The sequence below is a fragment of the Procambarus clarkii genome, chromosome 32 (assembly GCF_040958095.1).
Source record: "Procambarus clarkii isolate CNS0578487 chromosome 32, FALCON_Pclarkii_2.0, whole genome shotgun sequence".
NCBI lineage: Eukaryota > Metazoa > Arthropoda > Malacostraca > Decapoda > Cambaridae > Procambarus > Procambarus clarkii.
Window position 1 is genome coordinate 18070019 of NC_091181.1, and position 17225 is coordinate 18087243.

Here is a 17225-nt window from a genome sequence, read left to right on the forward strand (position 1 = left end):
CAGTAGTAATCCAATATTACTGCATAAACGCATATATATATATATATATATATATATATATATATATATATATATATATATATATATATATATATATATATATTTATATATATATATATATATATATATATATATATATATATATATATATATATATATAAATATATATATATATATATATATATATATATATATATATATATATATATATATATATATATATATATTGCATCGTTAACGATGCATAAACAACAGGGCTCCATTAAGGAACATATACTCTCTTCCCACAACCAAACCATCGCCAGAGAAATCCTAGTAAACAACACAGAAATCATCGATAGATACAGCGATAGCAGGCGGCTTGAAGTTTGCGAGGCACTACACATTAAGAAGTCAACACCAGCAATCAACAGTCAATTAATGCACAACTATATTCTACCCACCTCAAGACTCCGCTCCAATATAGAAGCATCAAGAAATATGGACCAATAGGCTTTCAACAATCACTTCCATTTCAATACCCATTGTTTCGTGTTCTGTCTTGTGTTGATGAAATTAATACCCTATTAATGCCACCTCTTGTTCTGTCTTGTGTTGATGAAATTAATACCCTATTAATACCACCTCACCCCATCCACCTCACTCAAATGTAGATATAAACAAAATCGGAGAATGTGTAAGTTCAATTCAGTTGTGTATTTGTGAACTAAAGTCTTTGAAAATGTAATAAGTTTTACGAAACGCGCTCGTGTCGCGTCAGACTAGAAATGTCCTTCGTTACCCTTTGGAACTTAGTTTGGTCAGAGAGTATGATGTTCATTTTCGCCAGATATTCGTCTTTTTTAAGAATGACATATATTGGCGACTGGCGAAAATGAACATCATACTCTCTAACCAAACTAAGTTCCAAAGGGTAACGAAGGACACTACAGCCGAATTAAAAGCAAAGGTCAACAAACTGATCGAAACTGTGAACGCCAAGAAATCCGGACTCCACCTGCCAAAGATCATTGGGGAATATAAACCTGGATATGCGTATGGAAATGTCAAGACGCACAAGCCTGGAAACCCACTTCGGCCAATCATTAGCCAGATACCCACACCCACGTACAGGCTGGCGAAGCGACTCAACGGCCTGCTGACGCCTTATGTTCCTTGCGCCTTCAGCCTGAAGTCTCCAAAGGAATTTGTTGACTTACTGCGGGGCACACGGGCCACAGGGATAAGAGCCTCGTTGGACGTAGAATCGCTGTTTACCAACGTACCTGTGGACGAGACAATCGGAATGATAGCCGACAGAGTGTATCGTGATCCAGCCTGTACTCCTCTTGACATACCAGAAAATATTCTGAGGAAACTACTCCAAGCTTGTACTAAAGAGGCACCCTTCTTGAGCCCGGACGGGCACATGTATAAGGAAGTAGATGGGGTCGCCATGGGTTCTCCCCTAGGTGTCCTGTTTGCAAACTTCTACATGGGTACCATCAAGCAAAAAGTCTTAGTCGACATGAACTTGAAACCGGCCATATACTGCAGGTATGTTGACGACATTTTTACACAGGTACCTGATGTCAGACATCTGCAGGAGCTGAAGGAGGCATTTGAGCAGAGTTCCGTGCTGCGTTTCACTTACGAGATGGAAAAGGATGGGAAGCTGCCCTTTCTAGATGTAACAGTCATGGAAAAGGGCGGAGGTTTCCACACTGCAGTCTACACTAAGGAAACAAACATAGGAATGTGCCTAAATGCCAACAGCGACTGCCCAGACAGGTACAAGAGGAGTGTTGTTAACGCATATGTCGACCGTGCTCTCAGCCACAGCTCAGAATGGAAGCAAGTCGACGAAGAACTCTGTAGGGTAAGGCAGGTCCTAGTCAATAACGGCTTCTCCAATGGTTTCGTCGAAGACATCATAAGAAGGAAAGTGAAAAGCCATGCAACCTCTGAAGAGACAACTAACACAACACCTATACCCCCTATTAGACTATTTTACAGGAACTTCTTTTCCACAGCTCATAAAACGGAGGAAAGGGTCCTGAAAGATATTGTTAATAGAAACGTTATCCCTACAGACAAAAATCAGAAGATACAACTGACGATTTACTATAAAACCAGAAAAACGGCCAGCCTACTCATGAGAAACTCTCCAGACACAAAACAGAACGCTTTAAAAGAGACTAACGTCGTCTATGCCTTCAAATGCCCTCTTGGGGACTGTAAGCTCCAAAAAACCCAGTATATAGGCAAGACAACAACATCTCTTTCTAGGCGTTTAACGATGCATAAGCAACAGGGCTCCATTAAGGAACATATAATCTCTTCCCACAACCAAACCATCGCCAGAGAAATCCTAGTAAACAACACAGAAATCATCGATAGATACAGCGATAGTAGGCGGCTTGACGTTTGCGAGGCACTACACATCAAGAAGTCAACACCAGCAATCAACAGCCAATTATTGCACAACTATATTCTACCCACCTCAAGACTCCGCTCCAATATAGAAGCATCAAGAAATATGGACCAATAGGCTTTCTACAAACACTTCTATTCAATATCCATTGTTTCGTGTTCTGTCTTGTGTTGATGAAATTAATACCCTATTAATACTCTTGTTCTGTCTTGTGTTGATGAAATTAATACCCTATTAATACCACATCTTGTTCTGTCTTGTGTTAATGCCACATCACCCCTTCCACCTCACTCAAATGTAGATATAAAAACGGAGATGCGTAAGTTCTATTCAGTTGTGTATTTGTGAACTAAAGTCTTTGAAAATGTAATAAGTTTTACGAAACGCGCTCGTGTCGCGTCAGACTAGAAATAAAAATGAATTTTGGAGAATTGATTTTTGATTTACCTCCAACAGTGAAACGAAATGTACGAAAGACTGAGAAATTTCGTGTTAGAATTATTAATCTTACTTTTTCGGTCATATTTAATAATATATGTCTACAGGAAAGACTGCTACCAAAATATACTAATATATATACTTAACTCTCGTGTTTAGGAGAGTTGTGCCTTAAGCATAGACACTGTGTCTTCCCATATTAACAGGGACTTGATGAAATTAACGTCTAAATGACCCCTCACTTGCTCTAGTGCTCTTGGGAGGTGGTGATCTTTGGTGTATTTAAATACTCCGAAATTACCATCTCTTTTAAGGGTCTGAGCGGGTGGTGGAGCGGGTTAAGGCGTACCTGTTATGCCAGTTGCTGGAAGGCTTCTGTGCTGGCTAGGGTTCGAGTCGAGTCTCCTGGTGGGAAAGTGTTCTAAAGTTGTATACTAATATATATATATATATATATATATATATATATATATATATATATATATATATATATATATATATATATATATATATATATATTAGTATATTTTGGTAGCAGTCTTTCCTGTAGACATATATTATTAAATATGACCGAAAAAGTAAGATTAATAATTCTAACACGAATTTTCTCAATCATTCGTATATTTCTTTTCACTGTTGGAGGTAATTCAAAAATCAATTCTCCAAAATTCATTTTTATTTCTAATCTGACGCGACACGAGCGCGTTTCGTAAAACTTATTACATTTTCAAAGACTTTAGTTCACAAATACACAACTGAATAGAACTTACACATCTCCGATTTTGTTTATATCTACATTTGAGTGAGGTGGATGGGGTGAGGTGGTATTAATAGGGTATTAATTTCATCAACACAAGACAGAACAAGAGGTGGCATTAATAGGGTATTAATTTCATCAACACAAGACAGAACACGAAACAATGGGTATTGAAATGGAAGTGATTGTAGAAAGCCTATTGGTCCATATTTCTTGATGCTTCTATATTGGAGCGGAGTCTTGAGGTGGGTAGAATATAGTTGTGCATTAATTGACTGTTGATTGCTGGTGTTGACTTCTTAATGTGTAGTGCCTCGCAAACGTCAAGCCGCCTGCTATCGCTGTATCTATCGATGATTTCTGTGTTGTTTACTAGGATTTCTCTGGCGATGGTTTGGTTGTGGGAAGAGAGTATATGTTCCTTAATGGAGCCCTGTTGTTTATGCATCGTTAACGATGCAATATATATATATATATATATATATATATATATATATATATATATATATATATATATATATATATATATATATATATATATATATATGCGTTTATGCAGTAATATTGGATTACTACTGAAAATCCCATTGAAGTCACCACGCCTGGCAGGGGACTGTTTTCATACAAATGAAAGATAGTAAGTTTTCATTTTTATTTTGCCCTATGCTCAATAAGCAATCTCTGAAGAAAGATTGACAAAGCTTAAATTACATTCTCTAGAAAGGCAAAGAAATAGAGGTGACATGATAGAGCTGTGAATGAATGGACATGATAAAGGGGGAATATTAATAGACTATTAAAATTATCAACACTAGACAGAACATGAAACAATGGACATAAATTGGAATAAGTTTTAGATTTAGGAAAAAGACCTGGGTAAATACACGTTCTGTAAACAGGGTTTGAACTCATTTCTTATGTTATTATTATGTAATCTTAGCTATAAAGTGATCTTAGACAATGGGAAACAGTACGGCAATACCTTATTGAGAAAAACGAGCTTATAATGATTAACGCCATTGCACATTAGGCTTGACAGAAGGCAGCATTTGAATCCCCCTTTGCTATAAACATTAAAAATGGGAATAAACATACTATAACAGAAAACGGACTTATTAAGGGAAGAAGAATACTATTAGCAATGCCTGTGCGAAATATGATGGGGCCAGGAGCCGGCCTTTTAATCCCCAGGTAAGTTGATGACGTCATCGACCATTAGCAATGCCCGTGCATGTCAGCGGGGTAACGAAAAAACATGGGCCCAAAGACCGGCTATGAAAGAAAATTCGAGAAAACCCTGGGGCCAGAGACCGGCATAGAGAAAAAATCTGAGAAAACCCAGGGGCCATAGACCGGCATACGGAAAAAAGTTCCTAAAACCCAGGGGCCATAGAGCGGCATGATGAAAAAAGTTCCAAAAACCCAGGGGCCATAGAGCGGCATGATGAAAAAATTCGAGAAAACCCAGGGGCCATAGAGCGGCATGGGAAAAAATGAAAATTGCCGCTCTATGGCCCGGTTTACACTACTGGGCTACAGGTGTTACACAGACGTGTGGAGCTACAGGTGTTACATTGACGTGTTGGTCTACAGGTGTTACACGGACGTGTGGGGCTACAGGTGTTACACTGACGTGTGGGGCTACAGGTGTTACATTGACGTGTTGGGCTACATGTGTTACACTGAAGTGTGGGGCTACATGTGTTACACTGACGTGTGGGGCTACATGTGTTAGACTGAAGTGTGGGGCTACAGGTGTTACACTGACGTGTGGTGCTACAGGTGTTACACTGACGTGTGGGGCAACAAGTGTTACACTGAGGTGTGGGGCTTCAGGTGTTACACTGACGTGTGGGGCTACAGGTGTTACACTGACGTGTGGGGCAACAAGTGTTACACTGAGGTGTGGGGCTTCAGGTGTTACACTGACGTGTGGTGCTACAGGTGTTACACTGACGTGTGGGGCAACAAGTGTTACACTGAGGTGTGGGGCTTCAGGTGTTACACTGACGTGTGGGGCTACAGGTGTTACACTGACGTGTGGGGCTTCAGGTGTTACACTGACGTGTGGGGCTACAGGTGTTACACTGACGTGTGGGGCTTCAGGTGTTACACTGACGTGTGGGGCTACATGTGTTACACTGAAGTGTGGGGCTACAGGTGTTACACTGACGTGTGGGGCTACATGTGTTAGACTGAAGTGTGGGGCTACAGGTGTTACACTGACGTGTGGGGCTACAGGTGTTACACTGACGTGTGGGGCTACAGGTGCTACACTGACGTGTGGAACTACAGGTGTTACACTGACGTGTGGGGCTACAGGTGTTACACTGGCGTGTGGAGCTACAGGTGTTACACTGACGTGTGGGGCTACATGTGTTACACTGACGTGTGGGGCTACAGGTGTTACACTGACGTGTGGGGCTACAGGTGTTACACTGACGTGTGGGGCTACAGGTGTTACACTGACGTGTGGGGCTACAGGTGTTACACTGACGTGTGGGGCTACAGGTGTTACACTGACGTGTGGGGCTACAGGTGTTACACTGACGTGTGGGGCTACAGGTGTTACACTGACGTGTGGTGTAAGGAACGTGAGCATCTGACACAAACACGGCAAGATCCTGAAAAATTTATTGAATCACTTTTGTTGGCGTTGTAAACATTTGGTGAAGCAGCTGTCGATAACACGGGCCAGCTGTCAATAACACGGGCCAGCTGTCGATAACACGGGCCAGCTGTCGATAACACGAACCAGGTGTCGATAACACGGGCCTGCTGTCGATAACACGTGCCAGCTGTCGATACCACGTGCTAGCTGTCGATAACACGGGCCAGCTGTCGATAACACGTTCCAGCTGTCGATAACACATGCCAGCTGTCGATAACAAGTGCCAGCTGTCGATAACACGAGCCAGGTGTCGATAACACGGGCCAGCTGTCAATAGCACAGGCCAGCTGTCGGTAACACGAGCCAGCTGTCGATAACAAGGGCCTGTTGTCGATAACACGGGCCAGCTGTCGATAACACGGGCCATCTGTTGATAACACGGACCAGCTGTCGATAACACCGGCCAGATGTCAATAACATGGGTCAGCTGACGATAACACAGGGCAGCTGACGATAACACAGGGCAGCTGACGATAACACGTGTCGGCAGTCGATAACACCCTGCTGTCGATAACACGGGCCAGCTGTCGGTGACAAGACACAGCTGACGGTGACAAGAGGCAGCTGACGGTGACAAGAGGCAGCTGACGGTGACAAGACACAGCTGACGGTGACAAGACACAGCTGACGGTGACAAGAGGCAGCTGACGGTGACAAGACACAGCTGACGGTGACAAGACACAGCTGACGGTGACAAGAGGCAGCTGACGGTGACAAGACACAGCTGTCGGTGACAAGAGGCAGCTGACGGTGACAAGACACAGCTGACGGTGACAAGACACAGCTGACGGTGACAAGACACAGCTGATGGTGACAAGACACAGCTGATGGTGACAAGACACAGCTGATGGTGACAAGAGGCAGCTGACGGTGACAAGAGGCAGCTGATGGTGACAAGACACAGCTGACGGTGACAAGACACAGCTGATGGTGACAAGACACAGCTGACGGTGACAAGAGGCAGCTGACGGTGACAAGACACAGCTGACGGTGACAAGACACGGCTGACGGTGGCAAGACACAGCTGACGGTGACAAGAGGCAGCTGACGGTGACAAGACACAGCTGTCGGTGACAAGAGGCAGCTGATGGTGACAAGACACAGCTGATGGTGACAAGACACAGCTGATGGTGACAAGACACAGCTGATGGTGACAAGACACAGCTGACGGTGACAAGACACAGCTGACGGTGACAAGAGGCAGCTGACGGTGACAAGACACAGCTGATGGTGACAAGACACAGCTGATGGTGACAAGACACAGCTGACGGTGACAAGACACAGCTGACGGTGACAAGAGGCAGCTGACGGTGACAAGACACAGCTGATGGTGACAAGACACAGCTGACGGTGACAAGAGGCAGCTGATGGTGACAAGACACAGCTGATGGTGACAAGACACAGCTGATGGTGACAAGACACAGCTGACGGTGACAAGAGGCAGCTGATGGTGACAAGAGGCAGCTGACGGTGACAAGAGGCAGCTGATGGTGACAAGACACAGCTGATGGTGACAAGAGGCAGCTGACGGTGACAAGACACAGCTGATGGTGACAAGACACAGCTGACGGTGACAAGACACAGCTGACGGTGACAAGACACAGCTGACGGTGACAAGACACAGCTGATGGTGACAAGACACAGCTGATGGTGACAAGACACAGCTGACGGTGACAAGACACAGCTGACGGTGACAAGAGGCAGCTGACGGTGACAAGAGGCAGCTGACGGTGACAAGACACAGCTGATGGTGACAAGACACAGCTGACGGTGACAAGACACAGCTGACGGTGACAAGACACAGCTGACGGTGACAAGAGGCAGCTGACGGTGACAAGACACAGCTGACGGTGACAAGACACGGCTGACGGTGACAAGACACGGCTGACGGTGACAAGACACGGCTGACGGTGACAAGACACAGCTGACGGTGACAAGACACAGCTGATGGTGACAAGACACGGCTGACGGTGACAAGACACAGCTGACGGTGACAAGAGGCAGCTGACGGTGACAAGACACAGCTGACGGTGACAAGACACAGCTGATGGTGACAAGACACAGCTGACGGTGACAAGAGGCAGCTGACGGTGACAAGACACAGCTGACGGTGACAAGACACAGCTGATGGTGACAAGACACAGCTGACGGTGACAAGACACAGCTAATGGTGACAAGACACAGCTGATGGTGACAAGAGGCAGCTGACGGTGACAAGACACAGCTGATGGTGACAAGACACGGCTGACGGTGACAAGACACAGCTGACGGTGACACGAGGCAGCTGACGGTGACAAGACACAGCTGACGGTGACAAGACACAGCTGATGGTGACAAGACACAGCTGACGGTGACAAGACACAGCTGACGGTGACAATAGGCAGCTGATGGTGACAAGACACAGCTGACGGTGACAAGACACAGCTGATGGTGACAAGACACGGCTGACGGTGACAAGACACAGCTGACGGTGACAAGAGGCAGCTGACGGTGACAAGACACAGCTGACGGTGACAAGACACAGCTGATGGTGACAAGACACAGCTGACGGTGACAAGACACAGCTGACGGTGACAAGACACAGCTGACGGTGACAAGACACAGCTGATGGTGACAAGACACAGCTGACGGTGACAAGACACAGCTGATGGTGACAAGACACAGCTGATGGTGACAAGAGGCAGCTGATGGTGACAAGACACAGCTGTCGGTGACAAGAGGCAGCTGACGGTGACAAGACACAGCTGACGGTGACAAGAGGCAGCTGACGGTGACAAGACACAGCTGACGGTGACAAGACACAGCTGTCGGTGACAAGAGGCAGCTGACGGTGACAAGAGGCAGCTGACGGTGACAAGACACAGCTGACGGTGACAAGACACAGCTGACGGTGACAAGACACAGCTGACGGTGACAAGACACAGCTGATGGTGACAAGACACAGCTGACGGTGACAAGACACAGCTGAAGTTGACAAGAGGCAGCTGACGGTGACAAGACACAGCTGACGGTGACAAGACACAGCTGACGGTGGCAAGACACAGCTGACGGTGACAAGAGGCAGCTGACGGTGACAAGACACAGCTGACGGTGACAAGACACAGCTGACGGTGACAAGACACAGCTGACGGCGACAAGACACAGCTGACGGTGACAAGACACAGCTGTCGGTGACAAGAGGCAGCTGACGGTGACAAGAGGCAGCTGACGGTGACAAGACACAGCTGACGGTGACAAGACACAGCTGACGGTGACAAGACACAGCTGACGGTGACAAGAGGCAGCTGACGGTGACAAGACACAGCTGACGGTGACAAGACACAGCTGACGGTGACAAGACACAGCTGACGGTGACAAGAGGCAGCTGACGGTGACAAGACACAGCTGACGGTGACTTGACACAGCTGACGGTGACAAGACACAGCTGATGGTGACAAGAGGCAGCTGACGGTGACAAGACACAGCTGACGGTGACAAGACACAGCTGACGGTGACAAGACACAGCTGACGGTGACAAGAGGCAGCTGACGGTGACAAGACACAGCTGACGGTGACAAGACACAGCTGACGGTGACAAGAGGCAGCTGACGGTGACAAGACACAGCTGATGGTGACAAGACACAGCTGACGGTGACAAGACACAGCTGATGGTGACAAGACACAGCTGATGGTGACAAGACACAGCTGATGGTGACAAGACACAGCTGACGGTGACAAGACACAGCTGACGGTGACAAGACACAGCTGATGGTGACAAGACACAGCTGATGGTGACAAGACACAGCTGACGGTGACAAGACACAGCTGACGGTGACAAGACACAGCTGATGGTGACAAGACACAGCTGATGGTGACAAGACACAGCTGACGGTGACAAGACACAGCTGTCGGTGACAAGAGGCCGCTGACGGTGACAAGACACAGCTGACGGTGACAAGACACAGCTGACGGTGACAAGACACAGCTGATGGTGACAAGACACAGCTGATGGTGACAAGACACAGCTGATGGTGACAAGACACAGCTGACGGTGACAAGACACAGCTGACGGTGACAAGAGGCAGCTGACGGTGACAAGACACAGCTGACGGTGACAAGAGGCAGCTGACGGTGACAAGACACAGCTGACGGTGACAAGACACAGCTGACGGTGACAAGACACAGCTGACGGTGACAGGACACAGCTGACGGTGACAAGACACAGCTGATGGTGACAAGAGGCAGCTGACGGTGACAAGACACAGCTGACGGTGACAAGACACAGCTGATGGTGACAAGACACAGCTGACGGTGACAAGACACAGCTGACGGTGACAAGACACAGCTGACGGTGACAAGACACAGCTGACGGTGACAAGACACAGCTGACGGTGACAAGACACAGCTGACGGTGACAAGACACAGCTGACGGTGACAAGACACAGCTGACGGTGACAAGACACAGCTGACGGTGACAAGACACAGCTGATGGTGACAAGACACAGCTGACGGTGGCAAGACACAGCTGACGGTGACAAGAGGCAGCTGACGGTGACAAGACACAGCTGACGGTGACAAGAGGCAGCTGACGGTGACAAGACACAGCTGACGGTGACAAGACACAGCTGACGGTGACAAGACACAGCTGACGGTGACAAGACACAGCTGACGGTGACAAGACACAGCTGACGGTGACAAGACACAGCTGATGGTGACAAGACACAGCTGAAGGTGACAAGACACAGCTGATGGTGACAAGACACAGCTGACGGTGACAAGACACAGCTGACGGTGACAAGACACAGCTGACGGTGACAAGACACAGCTGACGGTGACAAGACACAGCTGACGGTGATAAGACACAGCTGACGGTGACAAGACACAGCTGACGGTGACAAGAGGCAGCTGACGGTGACAAGACACAGCTGACGGTGACAAGACACAGCTGACGGTGACAAGACACAGCTGACGGTGACAAGAGGCAGCTGACGGTGACAAGACACAGCTGACGGTGACAAGACACAGCTGACGGTGACAAGACACAGCTGACGGTGACAAGACACAGCTGACGGTGACAAGACACAGCTGATGGTGACAAGACACAGCTGACGGTGACAAGACACAGCTGACGGTGACAAGACACAGCTGACGGTGACAAGAGGCAGCTGACGGTGACAAGACACAGCTGTCGGTGACAAGACACAGCTGTCGGTGACAAGACACAGCTGACGGTGACAAGACACAGCTGTCGGTGACAAGACACAGCTGTCGGTGACAAGACACAGCTGTCGGTGACAAGACACAGCTGACGGTGACAAGACACAGCTGTCGGTGACAAGACACAGCTGTCGGTGACAAGACACAGCTGTCGGTGACAAGACACAGCTGTCGGTGACAAGACACAGCTGACGGTGACAAGACACAGCTGTCGGTGACAAGACACAGCTGTCGGTGACAAGACACAGCTGACGGTGACAAGACACAGCTGTCGGTGACAAGACACAGCTGTCGGTGACAAGACACAGCTGACGGTGACAAGACACAGCTGTCGGTGACAAGACACAGCTGACGGTGACAAGACACAGCTGACGGTGACAAGACACAGCTGATGGCGACAAGACACAGCTGACGGTGACAAGACACAGCTGACGGTGACAAGACACAGCTGTCGGTGACAAGAGGCAGCTGTCGGTGACAAGACACAGCTGACGGTGACAAGAGGCAGCTGACGGTGACAAGACACAGCTGACGGTGACAAGACACAGCTGACGGTGACAAGACACAGCTGACGGTGACAAGACACAGCTGACGGTGACAAGACACAGCTGACGGTGACAAGACACAGCTGATGGTGACAAGACACAGCTGACGGTGACAAGACACAGCTGACGGTGACAAGACACAGCTGACGGTGAGAAGACACAGCTGACGGTGACAAGACACAGCTGACGGTGACAAGACACAGCTGACGGTGACAAGAGGCAGCTGACGGTGACAAATAGCATCTGACAGTAAAAATTGGAAGTTAACGGTACCAGGAGGCAGCTGACGTGAGAATCAGACGTGACGTGAGAAGCTGACGTGAGGATGTGAGAATCCATCACAGCTTGATGGGTCACTGCCGGGTCTGAACCTGATTTAGATATTACACTGAACAGTTAAACTCCGTATCTTTAATACATTTCATTTTTTTATTAATTTGTATATACAAGAGTTTTTATATTCTTGTCCAGCCACTAGTATGTGTAGTGTTTCGGGCCTATGAGCTTATTAAGTACATGGAGTGTGTTGTGAAGGCTGCAGAGAGCGTACCCAAACCAACCACAACTCTGCAAGCTCTGCAAACGCTTTTGAGTAAAATATATTAATCAATATTGGTATTTGCCCTCAGAGACGACTGTGAGCCGGAGGTGGGGAAGGCGTTAGGGAGGATGGCGGGCGGGTGGCAGGTGGCGGCGCTGGTGGTGGCGGCGGTAGCGGCCTCCACCAGGGCGGTGATCGTTGACCTCTCCTACACCTACAACGTGGACGCCCCCAACTCCCCCAGAGTCACCCCCTTCTCCCACAAGATCGTCAAGAAGGGGCCCAATAAGATTAATATTTGGTGAGGTATTTCAGAGTTGTTGGTCATTAAACATAACCTTCCGACGAAATCCTGTATATTATCAGTCTGAATTGCTCAAGGATTAAGATGTTGTTAACAGTTGTGATTCTCCTCATCTTAGTTAGCTATTAACATAGATTCTCACTTGCTTGGTTAACCATTAACTTCGATTTTCCTCTGTTAGGTTAGTCATTAAGTTACATTCTAATCTGCATTGTTAGAAGTATTTACCAAGATCTTTCCTGCATCTATTTTGAGTTTAAATATTAATACCTTATTTATATAATCTTTCTTATACCCTTTATCTTTATGTATGCTGCCATCTTGCCACCTCTAACACTTCTTCTTTTGGGAGAAAGTAAATTAAGTTTATATAATCTCTCTTCATGTGGATGGATTTAAGTTCTTGTTAATAACTTCATCATCGTTTTCTGTCCGCGTTCAGGTGAATTAATATCCATTCTCTAGTACGGTGACCAAAGCTGGACTGCATAATATAAATGGCGCCTAACAAGGATAAGATAACGCAGAAGAATAACATAAAATGTCTTGTTGCTAACGCTTCTAGAAATAAATACCAATATTCTGTTTTGTTCTGAATATTTATGCATTTATGTTTAGTTTAAGATCCCCACTCTTCCCTGTGGCACTGACCTGCGTCCGTGTGGCACACCTCCTCGGGGGCATCTTGGCCTTCACTCCCGGTCACTGCTAGTTGCTTGGTAACAGTCTGCGTGATATTAGAGGTCCCACCAAGTAACTCTCCTGACATGCTAGCGACAACCGTGGACTCTTTACTAGGATTTAAAATACTGAATTAAATTTGATATAGTATTTTACAGCTTATAACTATAGCAACCTTCCCCTGTCTCCCAGTCCTCCACACCATTTCCCCCTCCTCCTCCCAACCATTCCTCACTCCCCCGTCCCCTCGTCCTCCCAACCATTCCCCACTCCCCCGTACCCTCGTCCTCCCCACTATTCCCTCCCTCCCCCATCCCTTTATCCTTCCCACTATCCCTCCACTCCACCATAACCTCGTCCTCCTAACCATTCCCGACACCAACGTCCATTCGTCCACCCCACCATCTCCCACCTTCCCGTCCCCCCACCATTTCCCACTCCCTCGCCTGATGCATTCCCAAATGATCTAATGTTCCCATGAGAAAATTGGGAACATCAAATGATCTGATGTTCCCATCACTGAAATATAAGAAAAACTATTAAAAAAATGAAAAATAATGAAAATAAAAAAAAAGTATACTCACGAAATGAACGGTATGGTAAACAACACAGCTCAATTCCAATGCAATGTCACACAAAATATTGAAATTAATATGAAAATAAATCGAAATCTTTGAAAATTCAGTTTCTCAGTGCAATCGTAAACATTGAAATGGATTCATAACATATTTAGTATAGCGTGTGATGCTTTTCCGTACAAAAGATGGCGCTGTTTCTTAAAAAAAAATGGTTTTACCTGTTACAGGTATGACATCTATACTTATACTTAAGAAATGAACGGTATGGTATATAGGACAGTTTAATTTCAACACAATGTCACACAAAATAATTCAATCAAAACGAAAATAAATCGAAATCTATGAAAATTCAATTTATCAATGCAATCAGAAACATTGAAATGGAATGCTTAACATATATAGAATAGTAGGTGTTGCTATTACATGCAACAGATGGCGCTGTTTTGGGAAAAAAGCATGTGTTTACCTGTCACAGGTGTGGCATCTATATAGTAGGTATATAAAAACGCGCGCATATTCGATTGGAACGTGGTGTCAAAGTTTCAAAGCAATCGGTGAAGAACTTTGGGAGATTACAGCGTGTGTTGCTCTTACGTCCAACAGATGGTGCTTTAAAAAAAAAAAAAACATGTTTTTTCCCGTCAAATGTGAGACATGTATATAGCAGGTGTATATAAACACGTACTTGTTCGAATGCAACGTTCTGTCCAAATTTCAAAACAATCTGTAAAGAGGTTTCAAAGATTTCCCTCACATGATCTTCTTGAGATGATTTCGGGGCTTTAGTGTCCCCGCGGCCCGGTCCTCGACCAGGCCTCCACCCCCAGCAAGCAGCCCGTGACAGCTGACTAACACCTAGGTACCTATTTACTGCTAGGTAACAGGGGCATAGGGTGAAAGAAACTTTGCCCATTTGTTTCTGCCTCGTGCGGGAATCGAACCCGCGCCACAGAATTACGAGTCCTGCGCACTATCCACCAGGCTACGAGGCCCCTTTTGATAAACACAGTTTTTCAAAAGAAGCATGTTTTTTTCCCGTCACAGACATGACATCAATATAATATGTATATAAAAACCCGCTAAGATGTAAATGGAATGTTTTGAGAAAATTTCAAGGCAATCGTGAAGAACTTTCGGAGGTTAGCGATTTTGAACAAACGAACATTTACGTTTTTATTTATCTACTAACTGTACCCGGCCATGCGTTGCTGTGGCTCAGCATGCACAGCAACCTTTCCCTGTCTCCTAGTCCTCCCCACTATCCCCCACTCCCTAATCTCCTTGTCCTCCCAACCATTTTCCATTCCCCTCGTCCCCACCATCCCCAACTCCCTTGTCTTCTTGTCCTCCTCCACCTTTACCCTATCCCCTATCCTCTCGTCCTCCCCAACATCCCCCACTCCCGTCCCCTCGTCGTTCATACCATTCCCCACTCCCTCGTCTGAAGATCAAATGATCTGATGTTCCCATCAGAAAATTGGGAACATCAAATGGTCTGGGGCTAGATTCACGAAGAAGTTACACAAACACTTACGAACCTGTACATCTTTTCTCAATATTCTGCAGCTTTGTTTACTATTATTAAACAGTTAATGAGCTCCAAAGTACCAAGAGGCTGTTTATAACAATAACAACAGTTGATTGGCAAGTTTCTATGCTTGTAAACTGTTTAATAAATATAACCGAAGCCATCAAAGATTGAAGAACGATGTACACGTTCGTAAGTATTTACGTAACTGCTTTGTGAATCTGGCCCCAGATGTTCCCATCACTGAAATATAAGAAAAACTGTTCAAAACACGAAATGAAAATATGTAAAAAAAAAAAAAAACTATACTCACGAAATAAATGGTATGGTAAACAACACAGCTCAATTTCAAGGCAATGTCACACAAAATAATTAAATCAAAATTAAAATAAATCGAAATTTATGAAAATTCAATTTATCAATGAAATCAGAAACATTGAAATGGAATCGCAACATAGTTAGTATAGCATGTGTTGCTATTATGTGCAACAGATGGCGCTGTTTTTCAAAAACGCATGTTTTTACCTGTCACAGGGGTGGCATCTATATAGTAGGTATATAAAAAGACGTGCCCATTTGAATGCAACGTTGTCTCAAAATTTCAAAGCAATCGGTAAAGAGGTTTCGAAGATTTCCCTCAATTAAATAACACATGAAAAAAAAGTTTTTCAGAAAAAAAAACATTTTTTTTTACCGTCACAGACGTGACATCTATAGTATGTATATAAAAACTTACACAGATGCGAATGGAATGTTGTGTGAAAATGTCAAAGCAATCGGTGAAGAACTTTCGGAGATTAGCGGTTATGCACAAACGAACATATCCATTTTTATTTATATAGATTTATATAGATATACACAGAACTCATACATTTGACTTGTGTCTCTCTAAGTGTTCGCTTTCAGCACTCACTACCGCAAATGTAACACACATATGTGTTAAATATAACACACATATGTGTTAAATGTAACACACATATGTGTTAAATATAACACACATATGTGTTACATGCCTTAGTCACTTCCAGCATTGTGACGTGGACTGACGCCGTGTTGGGAGGAGAAACACCTCAGTGAGTCAGTCCCCACAACACAGTACATGAAAAGCCGCACACAACTAAATAGGCTTTTGCCATTCTAACTGAAGACGGATAAATAATAAACTAAACAAAGTGGGTCTTTCGTGCATCCAAAAAATATAAGCCATCCTCCTGTTCAGATAGTACTTTATGTAACTATGTTCACCATAGTACAAAGATTTATGTACTAAGCAATTAGATAGTGGAATTTGGTACTCTTCAGTTTATAATCGGAAAAATATTAAGCTAAAAATCAAACATATAATCCTAGGCCTAGTATAGTACACATATGTACTATATTAGCCCTCAGATAACGTTAATTAGGCCTAGGAAGGTTAGGTTAGTTTAATTTGTATTTGCAAAATGAATATAAAAATTTTTCCTATTTATCCAAACTCAATAGTACTGATTTTTAGTTTCTAATTGCGTTGTGCGTCGGTATATGTACGTCGGTATATGTCCTCGTCGTTATTATACGGACTCCCTCAACAATG

General features: G+C 45.3%; 2 protein-coding genes across 3 annotated transcripts in view; both read left to right on the forward strand.

Moving 5' to 3' along the window:
* Nucleotides 1–17225, forward strand: part of LOC123759291 (isatin hydrolase) — a 115878-nt gene that overhangs the window by 66505 nt on the left and 32148 nt on the right. For both annotated transcript variants that reach the window (XM_069334978.1, XM_069334979.1), the window contains one exon: nt 12650–12862. In XM_069334978.1, coding sequence (XP_069191079.1) covers nt 12690–12862 — 173 coding nt within the window. In that variant the 5' untranslated portion in view covers nt 12650–12689. The remainder of the gene's footprint in view (nt 1–12649; nt 12863–17225) is intronic.
* LOC123751145 (uncharacterized) lies at nt 5102–6214 on the forward strand. The gene is made up of 2 exons (XM_045733248.2): nt 5102–5268; nt 5344–6214. The coding sequence occupies exons 1-2, from the start codon at nt 5102–5104 to the stop codon at nt 6212–6214; spliced, it is 1038 nt and encodes a 345-aa protein (XP_045589204.2).